The sequence below is a fragment of the Bos indicus genome, chromosome 3, assembly GCF_029378745.1.
Source record: "Bos indicus isolate NIAB-ARS_2022 breed Sahiwal x Tharparkar chromosome 3, NIAB-ARS_B.indTharparkar_mat_pri_1.0, whole genome shotgun sequence".
Taxonomy (NCBI): Eukaryota; Metazoa; Chordata; class Mammalia; order Artiodactyla; family Bovidae; genus Bos; species Bos indicus.
The window spans coordinates 36,315,401-36,328,382 of NC_091762.1; the positions used below are offsets into that span (position 1 = coordinate 36,315,401).

Sequence of the window (12,982 nt, forward strand, 5' to 3'; positions counted from 1 at the left end):
CTGTTACCTACTATTCTTTGAATGCAATAAACAATATACATTTATATGACATTAACTATTTGTTTCTGGGTCTCATTTGAAAACCGATTTATCAATTTTGACAGGAGATTTAAACAATATAAATTATAGAAATAATTTATATACAAAACTGCACACAGCTAAACACTCAATATTATAAGCCTGTTTCAGAAGATATGTGGATATTTTAAATATCTTTAGAATCTAAGAAACAAGCTAATAGTAACTTTATTCCTTTAAAACTTCTAAGGTTCTTCTGAGACTTTGATTAATCTGTCTTCTCTGGCCATGGTATATTTGAGAATGCAAAATGAGAAAAAGATATTTGAAAGGGGTTTTAAAAACACCAGAGCACTGTATAAATTCAAGACATTTCAAATGTAATTATTAAACTTCTATATTACTTTTCAGTTTTCTGTTAATTTCCCATTCTTTAGGAACTAGTCTTTTCACACAGGCACAGAATCCATGAATGATCATTAATGATACAGTTAGAGCTGCACAATCTTATTAAGATCCAGAAGGGATGATATTAATAGTCCATAATTCATTGGTCCTCTAATTCACTTACCCACCATTTCATCCTTTCCCTTTTTTTTTTTTTACAAAGTATAGAGTACATGGCCCATCCTTATAATCACTTCGTTTTATGTAGTCTTATCTCCCTCATCCCCAAATTCCCACCCTCAATTACAGACTCCTGGGAAAATCTGATCCTGGTTAAATCCAGTCCTCTACTTCTCAATGTCTATACCCCAGCAGCTAAATGTGGCTGGGCCTCTTTCCAACTATTTCAAAACAAGTCTCACTTTAACTTCATGACCATAAACTTCAATAGGGCCCTCAGAGCTTTCTGGCAACCCTTTCCGAATCAGGGGGCTTCTGGGACACCATTCTCTGTTGGTTCACTTCCTTCCCCACCTATCACTGCTTTTCCGCCTCTTCTGCATTTTCTTATATCTTCTCAAATGTCTGAGGGCTCAAGCCTTATACCTATTTGTTCTTTAGGCTAACCCAGAGCTAGGGTTTTTTACCCAGCCTCATAACTTTATAAAGCATCAATATACTCTGTGTGTGTGTGTGTGCATGCTGAGTTGCTCAGTCCTGTCTGACTCTTTGTGACCCCATGGACTGTAGCTTTCCAGGCTCCTCTGTTCATGGTATTTTCCAGGTAAGAACACTGGAGCGGGTTGTCATATCCTACTCCAGAGGATCTTTCTGACCCAGGGATCGAACCAGCTTCTCCTGCATTGGCATGCAGATTCTTCACCACTGTGCCACCTGACTTTTCCAAAATAGTTATTTTCAGCCTAGACCAACTTCCCAGCTAGTTGGTGAGACTTTATCCAAACTGACATATGCAACTGCCTTCTTAATGGCTCCACTTAGGCATTTAATAGATATCTCAATTTTAACATGTTCAAAACTGAGCTCACGGGTTATCCTTCCCAAATCTGCTACTTACATAAGCAGCCAGCCCTATATTTCGATAAATGACAACTCCATTCCACCAACTGGTTTGATCAAAATTCCTGGAGTTGTTCTTGACATCAATCTTTTTCTCATTCCCTTCCTCTCCCCCCCATGACCAACCAATCAGCAGATCCTCGTGACTACTCTTTTAAAATACATTCTACATCTCACCATCTCATCCTTAGTACTTGGATTACTGCTGTTGTTCTCAAACTGCTTTCCTGGTTTCCATCCGTGTGATGGTCTCCCCCACACGGTAGTCAAAGTAACTCTCTCCAAACTTAGATTAGGTCATGACATCCCTTTGCCCATAATCCTAATGACTTCCTGGCTAATTCAGAATAAAAGGCAGAATTTCAGTTCATTTATTCCCAATTGATATGGCCCCTGGCTTCCCAGGGATTCACTACTGTCACACTCCTCCTCGCTCTCTGTACAATGCCTCCGTGTTGCTCTGCAAACATGCCAAGCACTTCCCCAGGGCCTTTGCACTTGCTGTCACCTCTGTCTGGCCTATTCCTCCCCTCGACTTCCCTGTGAATTGCTGCCTCACTTTGTTTTTAGGTCTCTGTTCAGAGAAAATTCTGTGACTACTCTATCTGAAATAATAGTCCCTGACCCAAACGCATTAATTGCCCCCTCTTCCTATTTAAATTTTTGGAGTATTTCGAGTATCTGAAAATTATGTTAAAAATTTCTCCCTTATATTTTGAATGTAAATACATGCATGCAGAGTGTGTCCATTTTGTTCACAGATGTAAACAGAATTCAACACATCGCCGAGCATATACTAAGTACTCAAAATATGTTGAATGAATGAATCAATGAGTTAGTGAATCAGTGAGGATCCTGAGGCATCTTCTTTTACAGAGGAAGACACAGAGGAAGGTTATGCTTAAATTCATTTCAAAAACCATAAGAGTCTGGCTATATTCCACATATTAAAGAGTTCAGAAAAACAGCAGTCATATATCAAGTTGTAACTGAGTTAGTAAATATTTTAGCTGAGAGTTGACTATATGTCTATACAGATCAATTTCAATAGGAAAAAGGAAATTCTCAAAAAATTCCTATGGTTTTACACAGCTTTTCAATCTCAAATCACACTGTAGACTCTATTTTTCAGGTATGTTCTGACTACTGTTAAAGCTAAAACATTTGCGTAGTGTGGCATAGCAATGCATTTTGATCGAGAACATCTTATACCAGGGGACAACAAGAATGAGGCCCAGGCCTGAAGAATATGGCGCTGAGTTTCTCAACCTTAGCACTACTGACATCTGGGGCAAATCATTCTTGGTTTTCCTAAATGTAGGCTATTCCGAAGCATTCCTGACCTCTACCCACTAGAGGCAATAGCAACTGCCAAGGTGTGACAACCGAGAGTCCCCCGGGGGAGCAAAACCCTTCATCTGACATACATGACATCATATAAGGCAGTTACGATGATATGTTACTTAAGAACTGGCTGATGCATGTGTTATAAGTTGTTTCAGTCATGTCTGACTCTTTGTGACCTCATGGACTGCCCCCAGGTTTCTCTGTGCATGGGATTCTTCAGGCAAGAATACTGGAGTGGGTTGCCATGCCCTGCTCCATGGGCTCTTCCTGACCAAAGGACCGAACCTGCATTTTCTGCAACTCCTGCATTACAGGTGGATTCTTTACTGCTAAGCCATCCAGGAAGCCCTAAGAACTGGCTAGTTAAGAGCAATAAAAGCTAGCAGTGTTTCAGTAGAAGGAGAGTTCAAAGTTGTCAAAGATTAGGAGAGAACCAAATCTCTTCTAAGGTTTAAAGACTTTCTGACTGGAATTGGCTGGGGAAGGCCTCGGTAGGTAGGAGTTACAGAAAAAAGGTTAGAGAGAAAGAATGAAAGAAAAAGAATATTAAGACTGGGAGGAGGGTTAAATGTCTTGGTCTCTTCTTTCTTACTATTCCCCATGTTTCCTCCAATTCCATTATTATTTTACCTACGTACTGTAATACAAGATACATCACAGAATGTAAGATAATGTACCCTGAATGTGGCATCAGTCAGTCAGTCAGTTCAGTCGCTCAGTCGTGTCCGACTCTTTGCGACCCCATGAATCACAGCACACCAGGCCTCCCTGTCCATCACCAACTCCCAGAGTTCACTCAAACTCATGTCCATTGAGTCGGTGATGCCATCCAGCCATCTCATCCTCTGTCGTCCGGTTCTCCTCCTGCCCCCATTAATTTCGGGGCCAAGTGAGGAAAGCTTATTCAAAGTCAGAGCTGGTGAAAATTAATTTTAGTCACTCAAAAAGAGAGGATATGGGGAAAAGACTTTAGATAAACGGAAGGTGAAAGAATTATAATTCTTAAGAAGCGTTTTCCCTTCACTACATTAGCAGAGTCACCAAGCCTCTAGGGGCTACCCCCAGGCAAGGGAATAAAGTGGCTGCAGCATTTTCCTGGTTCCTACCTCACCCCCAAACCTGTCTTGCAACCTTATGTAACTTTTGAAGCCCTTCCATATATATTATTTGATAACAGTGTGGATTATCCTATGATAGCTCTAATTCACTACGTGGCTTCTTCTTGTCTGTGGAGATGTGTTCAGATCTCATTAGTGCTGTGACGCCCAAGAAACGAGAGATTCAATAATGCAGGGTCAAATTTCAGGTCAAGAGGCCTCTTGCACATGCAGTCTCTGACATGACAGAAAAGAGAAGGGTTCTGTAAAAGTTCTAATGGTTCCTTTCTCCTTCACCTCCTTGGTTTCTCTGTGGGTCTGCCTATCGCAGGCAAGGAGCGACATCACGTGGGTGTCAATGACTGCAGTATGCTATGCACACATGCCCAAACAGGCTTGACAACCTATCAACCTGTGGCTGCTCTGTTCCTGAAGAACTTAGTTCTCCAAATTTCAAATCCATCTGGATTCCCCTCTAAAGGGCACTGTCCGCGTTTGCTGTGTAGAAGCACATCGTGAGGAAAGGTTAAGACATGGTTTAAATCCTGTCCGTTTCCCTTTCCCGTCTTCTGACCAGCTTTCTCCTTTACTGTATATGCCGCAGCAGGACCCGTTCAAGTTGATTAACATCTGGAAAGTGATTTGACTCTTTTCAGTAAGGAATAGGGAAGCTACTATTATCATTTTCACCAAGTGGGTCAAATCAAATTCATATATTGTTAATAAATATATTTCTTTGTAAGAGATGTTTTATGAAAAACAAAAACAACAACCTCCCCCCAAAAGAAACATGACATGTACCCAACAGTCAAGGATGGAAAACAAGACACCTGTCACATAGGACATTTAAAGGAAAATGGTGAAATAAAAGCAGGAGTCTTTATGTTTCCTGAAAAATCTTCAGTCTGTGAAGATGTGATGACAGATGCCAGCTGGAATGGGCCATTCATGAGTCACAGACGAGATTCTGCTCACTTTCATTTGAAGGAAGTAATGTAACTATTATTTTGGGGTCATAATCAATGCTAAATCCAGTGTAGCTCTTCACTGGTATTTGTTCAAATTCCGTTCAAACAATGTTGGGAAGTGGAAATTCCAAGGTATGTCATTTGTCAAATGGGCACCATACACGAACCTACCATTCTGTTCTCATGAAAAGCATCCTTGAAACTCACTGTGAGTTTCCTTATTTTCAATGCAAATGAGTAACAATGTTAATAGCTCTAACATTCATGTTCTAAACAGGAACCTAAAGTGTTGTAATTCTGATTCACACATTAATCTTTCAGAAAACAAATATTGCAGCATTTTAAATTTGCAGCAGTCAAATTTCCAAGTGAAGCTTTTTTTCCTCTTATGACAGTACTCAGTACTATTTGATGCATTGATCATTATCAATCAACATGCCTCACCAATAAGCTGATGGGTACACTTCACAGATATTCCAGATTCATACAGTGCAATGTTTCACAACACATAACACCATGAAATCACTGTATGAACCCAAGAATTCCTACCTCTCTTGTGGTTTGCAACTTGAACAGAAGAAACTGTTGACAAAGCTAATTTGGGAGCAACTGGATAGGTTTAAAAGAATGAACAGCACATTAGAAACAACAGTGAAACGTTCAAATTGTAATTACTTATCATCAACCCACTTGAAAAGTAGTCCTAAATGAAGATACTATTTGTATCTGTTGCCTCTGGGAGTTTATTTCAATCACAGAGAAAGCTTGTATTTGGCTGAAAATGGTTTGACTTTGTTGTTAATAAAGTTTGGAAGCTTTATTTTCAGATGCAAAAAGAATTACCATTTAAATACATAATCCAGTTATGCAGATTATTTCAATAACATTATGGATATTAGGATCCTCTATTGTCTGTTATAATAGTAGTTGAGTTGTTGAATTAATTAGTAACATCATTAACTCAATTCACCATGTCTTTCTCTCTGTGTAACAGCAGCCCATCTGCATATAAACCAGTTAGATTACTTTTGCTGAACTGATCAGATATCATAGAACATAGTTAACAATGGTCAACCATTTAGCAGAACCTGGATCTCAGCCTCAGAGTCAATTGGACTCTGTCTTTCAAAAATGTAGTCTTTTCCTGACAACTGTTACTTTTATGATACCGGTTTGTTAATGGCAGGAATTTTTAAATTTGCCTGCTTTTCTTTTTCAGTTATTCATGAACAGTCACTTGTGAAAGTAGCAAAAACAGGATAGAGCTTGATGCTTTCTGCAGATGTTGATCAGATAAATTACACCTGCACAGAACTGACCTCTGACAGAAAGTACACTTTTAGCTAAAATTTCAAGTTCAAGCACTGTATTCAACTGTGCACCTCTCAAATAAATTTATTTGAACTCATTATCTACATTCTAAAAACTGCAACTAGTATTAACTAAAGATTATTTCTGAAAGCTCTTAGTCTTGTGACACTCAGAAAATGTAGCAAAAATAATAAAAGGGTCTCTTTCAGGTTTTGAACAATGCATATCTTGTTCAGCACAAAACTCAAGTTCTCAACAATGCATAATCTTGTTCAGCAGAAAACTCCCTGTGAAGTGTGAAGTCTTAGATCCTGTCTTGTATAATTTGTTGAGCTATGAAATTCAATGGGAAATACTGAGTGACATTTTACTGAAGATGCTCTCATTGAACTTGCCAAGGAGCAATGCCGCTAAACCTCCCCACAGTCTTCATGGAGTTATACCAATGGGGTGAGCTTGATCTGTATTTCTTCTTCCACATACGTATGTAGAAACTTTAAAAAAATCATTTGGAGCAGATGATTAAGATAATTCTATTTGCTAGTAATGTATGTATCTAGGACAGTCTTGATTTCATCACTCTGATCAAGGGCTGAAAAAGCAGCCCTTCCAATTTGACTCCTCAACAAATTGCTAATATATTTTGTTTTGCTTAGCAGCTATTTCCTGGTTCCTCCTTTTGCTCATTTCCTCTTCCATCTGTGTTCATTAGAGCTTAAAAGGAACATCCTGCATATAACGAAGGAAGGTGGAAGCCAAAGATGTGCCTTTTTGTGTGTGTGTGAGAAGAAAGGATGCAAAAGAAGGCAACTTTCTATTAATATGAACTATTTGTACATGTCTATATATATCTATAGGCTAGATGTTAATGTAATTTTAACATTACACTGCATCTGATGAATTTGATTGGCCAGTTTTTAAAGGTCCTATTTTTTCCTGTGTAATCACACTGCTGTCTTCAGTTTCCTTTATTTATTTATTTATGATGTGAGAAGTTAGAAAATAATTACTGCTCTAAGGACAGAAAGAAAACAGGTTGTTCTTAATCCTAACAGAAATTATTAATTGATACAGGATTAAAAGAGGGAAAGCCTCGACAGAGGAAATACACTAGGATGTAGAAGGGAAGGGGAGGGGAAGGGGGGAGAGAACGATCCAAATTCCTGTCAATCAATATGGAATCATAGTTTAAAAAAAAAAAAAAACAAACAAAAACAGGTCTCTTAGGGGTTGCAGTACTGCCTTTCCCTATTTTCCCTGACCTTCAATACAACTAACTACCAGTGAGTTTACTTAAGCAAAGCAAAAGGGAGACAGCGGAAGGACACCTGAGCCACTCAAAAGTTTTTAAGAGGTATTATTTATACTTTCACTGTGAGGGCAACCAACACTAGACTTCTCTTGGGACTGGCTGGCATTCAATGTAAACTTGATAAAGGTCTTATAGCTTCTGTGCCATCTAATCTTTTCTACACTTGTTGCTATAATATTTCTGGGACACTTCATATTAGAAAAAAATATTTGAGTTATGATTCTTTCGAAGGCATGGCATTGATGATAATGCTCTTATATAGTGTTTGAAAAAATAGAATGTGGGATTTTCCCCCTAAACATGTGGGATTTTATATCAGTAGGAATTTGACATGCTCCTACCTTGTTTTGGGTTAGAAACCTCAAGGGAAGAAATATTCGGCCATTTCCTATTAAACTTTGGAGGATCTGTATACATCAGGAAAAATCAGGGTTTGTTATATTCAGCTATAATATCCTTTGGTTTAAACAGAAAACTAAATGGACAAAGACACAAACCACACATCTGCTTTTTAACTTGGCTGTGATGCACTTAACACAACATGACTCCCACACCAGACAAAAGCAAGCAATTGATGATTCCCAAAACATTGAATGGACATTAAATATATAGCCCGTTCCCTAACAAAGCTATATGCATTAACTTTTGAAATAAAGTAGAGTGTTCTTACAAATAACTAAATAGGGACTTCAGCAATTCAAATCATTATATAAAGCTGCTGCCTGAAACTGGAAGATAACGGGAAAGAAATAATTTCTCACTTGAGAATTCCATTCTCTGCAATTTATATTTACAGATATGAGCTGGTTACATTAGTCTTCAGGAGAGATTCTTTAGGGTATGTTTTAAGTGTGAGCCATTATCTCTGCAAAGAAGTGGATTTATTTCCTATTTGTTTTTATGCAATTTCTCAGAGAAAGAAAGAGAAGGATTACTGGTGATTCTGGCTTAAGGAAAACAGACCAGGGTATTCTGATCATATCTCAGGTTTGTATGTATGGGTGTGTATATATTTTCATGATGTTTTTAACTGAAAATATATCTCTAAAGTTTTTGGTTCCAATCCAGAAATAATGATAAACATTGTTAATTTAAGAATTAATGTCTTTTTTTTTCCTTAGATTCACCCATGTTTAAAAAAAAATGACTCTGGAAAACAGGAAAATAGCCAGATTTAGGATTGAGTGCTTTAAAACTATTTTTGCTAAGGTACCTAGAGCATAACTATTACAGCAGCCATTTCATGACTCACATCTGCCATTCACTGAGATCAGTTCAAAACTACATTTCTAGTGTGGTCCTTTGAGGCCATCCAAGTCTACAAGGAGAGTTCTTGCCTCTAAACTCCTATAGCATGTGACCTCCTGTGTTCCTTATTTTTCATGGATATGTGGATAGGCGTAAGTTTTAATATTGCTACTTTAAATTTTATGTTTATTTCTTGTCTTTGTAATTAATTTGAATCTCTTTGAGGAAGGGCAAAGCCTTCCAGAAGGCCTCAGTAAATATTTAATAACTGAGTAATTGATATCAAGTGGCTGCTGTTGCTGCTGCTGCTAAGTCACTTCAGTCGTGTCTGACTCTGTGCGACCCCATAGACGGCAGCCCGCCAGGCTCCCCCGTCCCTGGGATTCTCCAGGCAAGAACACTGGAGTGGGTTGCCACTCCCTTCTCCAATGTATGAAAGTGAAAAGTGAAAGTGAAGCCGCTGAGTCGTGTCCGACTCTTAGAGACCCCATGGACTGCAGCCCACCAGGCTCCTCTGTCCATGAGATTTTCCAGGCAAGAGTGCTGGAGTGGGGTGCCATTGCCTTCTCTGATCAAGTGGCTAGGCTACTGTAAACAGGTATTATCAGACTGTTTCCTCCATAATTAGATTATAGTGAATCTTGCAAGACATGGAACTTTCACTATAACTTTGGCTTTTTAATATTTATTAGAAAAGCTGATCTACTGTTGCTCTGTGTGTATGTTATATACACGTAAAAGCAAAGGGTTAGATATTGCTGTATCTTCAAAATTTATGAATTTTGAAATTATGAAAAAAGAATGAATTCTGAAATTAAGAAAAAACAATGCAATAATTTTCCACATCTGTAGGTGTTACTAAATAAATAGATATTTGGTAATATGTAGGCAAGATATGCAAGTTATTGACTGAGTATTACTTTCCATGTGAGTACTTTGGTGATGGGGAGAAATGGAATTAACATAACAAGCCTACGTGAACTGTGATAGTCACTTTGAAAAACAAGTGATTTTTAGAACTTGTTTATTTAGAAAAAATTTCAAATCACTGTTATAGTTTTATATAGAAAATATATTTATATATATTATAAGCATCAAATTAGGAACAATTTAGTTCTCTGAAATGGTTTTCTCCATCTTTTTCTGTAGGAGAGGTAAATATAGGTCATATGTGGGGGTGCTGCTTGCAAGTTTAATGTTAAGTATTCAGTGGCTTGGTTTACTTGAAGTGAAAGTAATACTATAATTAATCATTTTGCTAATAAGCTCTGCCAAGAAATTTTAAGTGAAGACAAAATTTTATACTAAACCAATTTAGAAGTGAGTTTGAAAGTTAACTTTATAAATTAAGTTCTATTCCATATTCTAATATAATAAATATTTGTTTATGCCTATATTTTATATTTATACTCTTTTATGATTTTCCTCCAGGATACTGAGGTTCCATATTGAGGATCTTCTTACATATATAAAAAGCGAATGTAGGTGATTCTACTTTTGAATTGTTAACTCCTTGACCTGTATGAAATTATCAAGAGAGACACCTCAGTTACAATCTGATCCCTACCTAGAAGGTAATTTTCTTCTGTATTATGCACTTATGATAGTATCTTGGGGAAGAGGAGAGTGTAACTTTTCTATTTTCTTAGAAATACAGACTCTTTTTTCCAAATGATTTTCATTGGGTGGGATGCCTAACCTTCCCGAAAAATAAAAACTCACAACCACCAGCACTCACTTAGAAATCCTAATCTAATCTATACATATCTCTAGTGGGACAAAATTTTATGTGTGATATCTCTTCCTCGGGAGGAAAAATGTCTTGGAAAAAAATATTGAAATGTGTGGAGCCTTGACTCCTATAGCATGGTACTGTCTATACATGTTTTAATATTTGTTCATCATAGAATTTTCAAATTTAATATCTCATCTTAAAATTTTGAATTTTTATTTTGTCCTATAACTGCAAAGGCAAGTAAGAAAACTTTAAATCAGCTAGCTACTCTTTGGCTACTCTTGTTACTCAAAGATACTGGCACATACAAATATTCAATCAATATTCAATCAATAAACTAACGTTTAATTCCAAGAAGTAAATTAGGCACATTGGAGGGTAAGTTAATTGTATAATTAAGACAAATTCTATGTTATCATATTCAATTCTAATAAAAGTCCTTGCATAACATGAAGCCTCTGAGAATTTCTAGCCAGTGGCCATTGATTTCAAATAGTTAAGAGATTGCAAACAGAAAAAAAATTACAACACATCAAAGCATTGGTTAGGTGAACTATTGGAGAATTTTAAAATTTCATTCTTTCATGAATTTACTAAGGAGTATCTTTGTGTCCATATGAAGGTCTCAAAGTGTTAGTATATTGCAAGGCAAAAAGTATTAGGAATCAGAAGTTAAAGGATCTGCTCCCAGGTCTGTTAAGTAGTTGTCAGGCAGTTAATTCCCTGGACTTCAGTTTCCTTATCTGTAAGGTAAAGGTGCTGGATTAAAAGATGTCTATGTTTTCTCTCAGCCATTAAGTTCTATCGCTCCAATGGTTCTTTTATGACCTGGCAGTGTCACGCTGAAATTCATGGAAGGATAAAGCCCACTGGAATGAAGAACATGTTCTTTGCAGAATCTAGGGGATTTAGGGGATTAAGAATCCCTTGTGTAGAAGGAAAAATTATTGCTACACATTGTAACTGTGGACCTGTGACTGTCATAGTGAAACCCAGTCTGGAGTTGAGAAATTATTACTGAGGTAAGGGGAAGGATTATCATATGTGTCCAATGGGATTGTAGATGGCCAATCCTTCAAAAATAGCCTCTTATGGAAATTCCGAGTTCTCAAGGATCCTGATCCCACAAACCTGGAAAAATGGACTAAACACGTCTTAATGATCTCAAAAGACTTTAGCTTGGTGAATATGGAGACCAAAGATTTCATACACCAAAACTATCCCTTTTACAAAGAAAAAGAATATCTGAAATGCCCATCATATACTATTACTCTATCGTCATTGATAAATTTTCAAATTACATCTTTGGGAAGCCTGGGCAATATCTATTGAGGGCAAATTTATTTAAGATATGCTGCATGTAAATAGAACGAGGACTGGATTTAAATTCGAGTTTTATCACTTGGGCAAGTTTCTTAACTTCTCTGTGTCTAAGCTTTCTTATATGTAAAATAGAATAATGCTACCTGCTGGCTGTTGTCAAGGCTGAATGAGTTAATATTTGCTTGTAATTGTAGTGAGCATTCAAGAAATGGTGGCTTTTTTTTTTTTTTAATTGAAGTACAGTTGAAGCACAGGGCTGCCCAGGTGGCACAGTGGTAAAGAACCTGCTGGCCAATGCAAGAGATGCCAGAGATGCAGCTTCAATCTCTGGGTCGAGAAAATCCCCTGGAGTAGGAAATGGCAACCAGCTTCAGTTTTCTTGCCTGGAAAAGTCCATGGACAGAGGAGCGTGGAGGTCCATGGGGTCACCAAGAGTAGGATGCAACTGAGCACCCACATAGTTGGTTTTCAATGTTGTGTTAGCTCTTATTATCCTATTCAAGGTTGCTGTTGTAATAAAAAATTATTGTAGCATAAACAGTTCTTACTAAACTGAAGTAGAGGTTATAATGTGCTTCCCCTATTTCTTGTAACCTTAACTGTTCCCAAAGCAAGTGATTCAGATATATAAAGAAGTTTATTTAAGATACAACTTACTTTAGGGAATAATCTGGTTCTAGGGCCTCCATTGATTAATACTATTGTCCAGAAAGCAACAGAAATTATTTTGGAATACTGTGGGAAAGGGTTTATTTTTAACACAAAGATAATATGTAAATTTCCGAGTTTCTTTAAATTTAGGAGCACATCAGTTTAGCCTATTAATCAAATATACATCTTGCCTGAATTTCTTTTTTTTCCCCATTAAGGAGACTCAGAAAACTCTTACATGACAATTTGGTTTGTGGCACTTTAAAGAGTCAGAAAAACTGAGATTCTAGTTATAAAAATGAGGCTTTGGAAGAAAATTTTTCTTCTCTGTGCCCCAAGGAAAGCTCGGCACTGTAAATTGGAGAGAACTGGGTTAGAATTGCTAAACTTGACCATCTATGGCTGACACCACAGTGAATCAAGCTGAAAGGCAAGCCTGAACCAGAAGGTTAAAAACACTTCATTTACATCAGAAAGCCACTGTCTTCTATCTTACTTGTACCCA

At 37.3% G+C, this 12,982-nt stretch overlaps 1 protein-coding gene across 9 annotated transcripts in view; it reads right to left on the bottom strand.

Annotated features, from left to right (window-relative positions):
• NTNG1 (netrin G1) overlaps nt 1–12,982 on the bottom strand; it is a 371,792-nt gene that overhangs the window by 63,631 nt on the left and 295,179 nt on the right. For 2 of the 9 annotated variants that reach the window (XM_070786010.1, XM_070786007.1), the window contains exons 6-7: nt 7,862–7,927; nt 5,447–5,506 (exon numbers count right to left, since the gene is read on the bottom strand). The exons of 5 other annotated variants lie outside the window; for them this stretch is intronic. In XM_070786010.1, coding sequence (XP_070642111.1) covers nt 5,447–5,506; nt 7,862–7,927 — 126 coding nt within the window. The remainder of the gene's footprint in view (nt 1–5,446; nt 5,507–7,861; nt 7,928–12,982) is intronic. 2 more of the 9 variants (XM_070786011.1, XM_070786008.1) reach the window with 1 other exon arrangement.